Consider the following 6,357-nt stretch of genomic DNA (forward strand, 5'->3'; position numbering starts at 1 on the left):
CGCGGAGCTCCCGGAAAATCCGCGCCTGTTCGGAAACCCTGGAATGAGTGAAAAAGCCTCAGATAAGGCAGCTTCCGGGAAACTAGATAGTTCTCCTACAGGTACTTTTCATGTAAATTATTGCATAAATGCGTTACAGTTAGCTCTGAGCTCCCTGCGCTGATCCGCACAGAGGTGGCTCCCTTTGAATTTCAGAAATGTAAGGCTAGAAGTCCACAACTAGCGCAGTATATCTGATACTTCTTAAATTTACCGTAAAGGCCCCCAATAACCCTAATTACAGCCGCAGACCACCGCGGCAGAGAGGGGGTGGAGGGCTGTGTGTGGGGAGGATTAGAACAAAAACCTCACTTCGTGTCCAGAGAAACTCACTGCCTGCCCGCACCACCAGGCCTCAAACCGAGATCCCCCACGAGGCCGCGGCCGCACCAAAGAATTTGCGCGAGAAATCGGACTCACCGACCCGCGGCCAGGGAAGGAAAGCGCCACAGGACCTGCCCAGCGAGCCTCCCGCACTTCTCTAAGCCCGAGATGGTACGGATATATATGCACGCACCCTACTCTCTATATAGTCATGTATATACGCGTATATCTGAAGCGCTCATGTCTGTAGGGATGTTTGCGCGGGCGCGCAGGTGCAGCGCGCACGGGCGATCAGCGCTGCAGCGCGGCCCGCCGCGGCCGCGAGGTGGCGCCCTCGGCTCGCGAATGCCGCGAGCTGTCAAAAGTCAAGGTCACAAATTGTCGTCAGCCCCCCCCCCCCTTTTTTTTTTTTTCCTTTTCCCCCGTCAAGGTCAAGGTTTAAGGCCTCCTTCCCAGCCCTGTCACCACAAGCGATTCCCCCAGCCGTGCCCATGATGGCATCGCCTGGCTCGGCGATAAAGCCCAAGCCCCGCGGGCTCTGCGCTGGAGGGGCCGCCGAGGCTGGTTCTCATTTTCCGGCCAGGGCTGCAGCTCTACATGAATATCATCATTTCTCCTTTTATTTTTCCCTTCCCCTATCTCCCAACCCCTCTTCAAAATAGCTGGCTCTTTACCATTACTAGATCACTTTCAGCTTGGAAAGGATGATTATCAGGCCTGTTTCCCCACACTAACACTGCCGGGAAAACAATAACAGCAACAACTAAAAAAAAATTAATAACACCCCAGCGATTCATATATATATATATCAACTACACAATAGAAGACAGCAGTGTTACAATTGTAAGGCAGATACTTTGTATTTCTTTACGAAATGCACATAGGTGCCAAAAATAAAGAGTATTTCTTTCAGTCTTTGTTACAGTGACTATTTTATTAACAGTATTAATACTACTATACCTATCTACACGTCTTGGATTTCCATTTTTTTCAGTAGAAATATAAAAAAAATGAGGGTGCACAAGTACATTTTCACAGTGCGCTGATTTTCTTTTTTTATTTACAAGATAGCTTCTTATAGTGAATAAAAACAAAATAATGTGCTGGTTGAAATAACTGATTGGATTAAAAGGTGCTGTAAAAAGAATCCCTAAATGTTCTAATGCGGCCTCATAACAGACAATAAACAAGGAGAAACGACTAATTACTTATAGATCAAAATATAGATTATATAAATCAAAATACTTCTGGGAAAAAAACGTAATTCAGTTCGAAGTTCTTGGATTTTTTTTCCAGAAACGATATTGGTTTTTTACTATAACGTAATGCCAATGCTCATGTTTTTGGATTCACCCAGAGTCAAACAATTAAGATTTTCCGGGGACTTACAATATTAATTCTTGAAGATCATTTGAGGTCTAAAGGAGGCAGAGTCGCTTAAAAAGTATCTATTGTACGGTCTGCAGGAAAAGAAGAAAAAAAGAAAACAACAAACAGTTCAGATGACAAGAAATCATCTACTGAAAATAAAAATAAAAACAAAAACAAAAGAAAGATATCTCCAAGTAAATATTTTCATTCCTATCCCCAATAGTCTGTGATGTTTTAAATTTGCTATCAAGATAAATCCTCCACAGAGCTTCCTTCATTACTGATGTCTCTGAAATCCTTATTCAGTACCTTCGACGTTTATTATTTTTTTTACATAAAATGCATTGTTTAAAAACATACAGTAATTGTACTTTTTTTTCCCACTGTGGTTTACCTGAGCAGTCATTCACCAGACAGTTTGGATTGCAATGGAAGAAGAAAGCTTATGTGTACACATCGACCTCCTCACTTTAAGCAGCTCTCAGATCGTGGCCACGAAGAATGTTCTGAAATAGTAAGGTCACAGAAGTACTTACAAGTTTCTCAGAAAATTGTGTGTCATAACTGAAAGTGAATCTCTCAGGGCTGGGTATTTGGGCTTTGCAGTTTGTCAGTTAGACTTTCTGCCTTGGATTTCGGGAGAACTGTCAGTTTTAACCATTTGCTACAGCAATATTAAAAAAAAATGCTATAATTCCAAAGATACAGATCTCTTGTTCTGAAAGAAGAGTTTCATTGTCTTTTCTTTTTAATTATTATTAATAATTATTTTAATCTGAACAACAACAACAACAAAAAGTCCTGAATCCGGTGGGTTGCTGTTTCTCCATTTTAATCCATTAACTGGTAGTCTTCAATTTGTTGATAACTTTTTTCTCTTTGACCCTTCTGTTTTGGAACCAGATTGTGACCTGTCTCTCTGACAGATTTGTAGTTGCCGATATCCTTCTTCGTTTGTCTTTGGTTATGAATTTATTTGTAGCGTATTCCCTTTCGAGTTCTTTTAACTGGACCTTGGTGTAAGGTACCCGCTTCTTTCTCCCACGTCGGTATGAGTTCGCATCAGAGGGATGGGAAACGACGTCTGCAACAGAAAAAAACACGAGCACAAACTTTATGAAATGCTCATAGCTGACCGCGAAATCTTCAAGTACTACAGAGGATAGAGCTATCGGACGCTTCTGCCTCTGCCTTGCTCCCCCGGCTTAGTTTAGCTACTGAAACACCGCTCAGCACTTGAGGTTTTTCTCTCTCTGTACATATATTTTTTCCCCTACAACAAGCAGCTTTTAGGAGCAGAATGCCTCGCTGCTGTCAGACAGGCAGATAACTATGTTTAACAACAGCAACAACAAAAATCGCAAGAAGGACCCACGAGCAACCCTACCCGGTCGCAGCAGTGCTGCAAGGGTGCAGGCTGCAGTGTTTACGGAAAATTCTCGCTAGGAGCGAATACTTCATACCTTCAGCAGATTTTTTTTCCAGCTGTTTCCCTTCCTAGGGTGCTGAGCATTGGGACTGACTGGCTGAGGGACTGATTTTTTTTTTCTTTTTTTTTTCCGGGGGTGGGTGCACACTCACACAGGAGTGCCGAGGCATGTGCGTGCGGTGGGAACGCGCCGGGGTCAGCCCGCAGGTTTTCTGGCCAAAAACGCGAGTGGGGCAAGCCAAGGCTGGGGTGGGGGTGGGGGGGAATTGGGGTGGGAACGTGACAGGGAGAGGGGCTAGCGGGGCCGGGACCCACGCAGGTGTATTACCCGGGAGGGCGGATTTCCAGAGGTGCGGCGGCTGGCTCTGCTCCTTGGGGCAATACACTTGCCCGTTCCACCCGTTGGTGATGGCCCAGGGCTGGTAGCTGTCCATGGGGAGCAGGGGGTCGTGCCTCGGCTCGCCGGGGCCGCCGATGGTGGGCACCACGGGCATGTCCAGGTAGCCGGGCACGGGCTGGTAGGGCCCGGCGGCGTAGCCCTGGTAGAAGGCGAACTCCTTGGCCCGCGACGTGAAGTCCTCGCCGGAGACCGACGTGTCCATGTACTTGTCGGCAAAGGAGGAGGCAGGCTGGGCGCAGGACTTGATGGCGTTGTGGTGGGTCATGCGGCACGGGTAGTAGCCGCTGCCGAAGTAGCCGTAGGGCAGCGCGGCGCCCGACGAGCTCTGCACGGCGGCCGAGCAGGGGCTGCACTGCTTGACAGCGGGCTCGGCCATGCCGGCCGCGGGGGCCTCGCTCGACGTGTAGGCGGCGGCGCTGGGGGCGGCGAGGGGCGCGGGATGAGCCATGAGGTTGCGGCACGGGTTGGCGGCCGCCGCCGCCGCCGCGAAGTTGCTGCCCGCGTGAAACCCGTCCATGTTCTTATTGATCTCATCCAGGCTGTTGTCGTAGAGGAACATGACGGGCTCGATCCAGCGGGGGTGGAGGAGCACGGAGGCTGTCATAGCCCGATCCGCATTGAGACTAGTGGCTCTTTTTTAAAAGCCCCAAAGACTGAAAAAAGAGATACTCAATCTCCGGGACTTGACCGCGGCTGACGCGCCAGTGTCGCGCCAGGCGCGCCCTCATTGGGCCGCGCGCCCCCACGTGATATGCAAAGCAGCTGATAAACATCTGAAGGAATAAAGTGGAGATAATTAAATCAGGCAATAACCGGGCCGGGGCCGCGGCCGGGGCCCGCGCCGGGGCCGCGCCGGGGCCGCGGCGGCCGCCGGGGGCGCGGGCGCGGGGCCGCCCCTGCCGCGGCAGCGCCCGGGGTGGGGGTGGGGGGAGCGAGAGACCCCTGCCCTCCGCCTCCTTCCTTCCCGCCCTCCGCTCGCCGAGGCGTGAGCAGCTTTTTTCTTTTTCTCTCTGTTTTTTTTTTTTTTTTTTTTTTTAAGCCCTGTTGTTGCTTTGCCCGATGCGTGCCCCCCCCGCCCCAGCATATCGCCCCCCCCTCCCGGTGGAGGGGCCCTTTGCCCCTTTGCTCGCCTTCACTTTGGCCCTCTCCGCCCCGGCTAGCGCTGCGGGCACCCGAGACCCCTCGGCTGGACTAAGCCGCCTCCTTTCCTCCCTCCCTCCTGCCCTGCGGACTGCAGCCCGGTCCATAGAGCTGGCGGCGCCCCGTCCAGGTGCCCGGCACGCAGGGATGCTGCTAGCCCGGCCTTGCCGCAGACCGTGGCGGAAACGCTTCCCAGGCCCGCACGCCGGACCAGATAAGGGTTTGGAACCGAGGGCTCCAGGGGTACTTACTTCCTTTATTTCTTCCTTTAAATTTATTTATTTATTTATTTATTTATTCTCACTGCCCATCGAAAGCCAAAGGTCTAATCTCTTGCCACAAAGCCGCAGAAGTCAGATAAAAAGCGTGGCTGGAAAACTAGCTCTTCCAGGCCTCGGGGAACGGGAGGGTTAACTCGAGCTCCATCGTAACTCCGCTGCATTATTTGTTACAGTAATAATAAAAACCGGGGCCTACAATTCGGCTTGAATCTTCTTTGGCTGTAAAATATCACGTTGGGTTGTGCAGTGTGTGTATGGACCCGCGATGCTCTTTTATGCTGGGAAAGATGTTTTTGAGGCTAAAAAAAGGATGTAACTTTACTCTTTTTTCTTGTTAACAAATTGTTTTTAGCGGTCGCAGTTCTATGTGAAAGAGAACCAAAAAAACGCATTTTCTTTTCCGTTAAAATAAAAGGAATTTTTAAAGGGAGAAAAAAAAATCGCCGCCTTTTTCATGGGCGCGGATGCGTTTCCCCCCCAGTATTCAATCACTTGCACGCAACCTTGAACCCAAACGGCGCTCTCACCGAGCTATCCATAAACTTGACCTAAAGCTGCAGTCGCCTCATCCTTACCAGCTCCCAGTCTTAATGCGCGCGGCCAAAATATCCCAAATTCTCCCATACTGAAAACTAATCTTTCTTATTAATGCTATTTTTTTGCTCTTGCCTGTTGCTTTGTTTCGTGCCTGACAGCTCAGCGTATTTATTATACTATTGTGCTTCCCATTGACGTGGTCGCATTGTTTTGCCCGCGTTGCTACCAGTGCAGAGCTGTCCCGGGACGTACTTTGTCACGGGCGGGCTTTTCCTTGTCCGTGGCCCGCAGAACATCTGCCAGCCATGGGAAGTGGCCCTTGGGCGCCCGTGCATTTTTCAAGGTGATTTTTAAGTGCTATTGATTGGGATAAGTGAAGCCGTTCTCGTTCCTCGAGTAATTCAACAATATTTTAGCAACTTTTGTTTCTTCTCTCCCTAATTGTAGCCAATAAACGGTTTCCATTTTGACTTTGCTTACTCTTTTCCGCATTCTTCCCGATGGCCAAAAGCAAATATTTATTCCCCGCATATTTTCCCTTTTCTTTCAGGCTCCAGTTTTGAAACCTGTGGATTCCCCCGGTCAAACATTGCTTGACTGCCATGATTTGGGTCGGTTTGTTTTCCTCTGCTTAAAAAAAAAAAAATCCGCTTAAAAAAAAAAAGCCTTGCAGAGGGGCGGGAGGGGGGGAAGGAGAGAAGGGGGGAAGGGAAGGCAGCTCTATGGGGCAGCGCTGTTTTACATGCGGGTTAGACACGGCTAGAGGCCAAGGTCAAGTTGAAAGTTGCCGTCTAGCCAATGTGAGAACTGTCATTCGCAGCCCCAAGACCCGTCTG

General features: G+C 49.6%; 1 protein-coding gene across 1 annotated transcript; it reads right to left on the reverse strand.

Moving 5' to 3' along the window:
* Positions 1-2,555: 2,555 nt before the first annotated feature.
* HOXA13 (homeobox A13) lies at positions 2,556-4,202 on the reverse strand. Its single transcript, XM_088519679.1, has 2 exons — positions 3,492-4,202; positions 2,556-2,818 (listed from the first exon to the last, which is right to left on the reverse strand). The coding sequence occupies exons 1-2, from the start codon at positions 4,165-4,167 to the stop codon at positions 2,574-2,576; spliced, it is 921 nt and encodes a 306-aa protein (XP_088375805.1). The 5' UTR covers positions 4,168-4,202; the 3' UTR covers positions 2,556-2,573.
* Between the last annotated feature and the right edge of the window lie 2,155 nt (positions 4,203-6,357).

The sequence above is a fragment of the Tinamus guttatus genome, unplaced genomic scaffold, assembly GCF_059628265.1.
Source record: "Tinamus guttatus ecotype Peru unplaced genomic scaffold, ASM5962826v1 Tinamus_guttatus_pri_ptg000067l, whole genome shotgun sequence".
Taxonomy (NCBI): Eukaryota; Metazoa; Chordata; class Aves; order Tinamiformes; family Tinamidae; genus Tinamus; species Tinamus guttatus.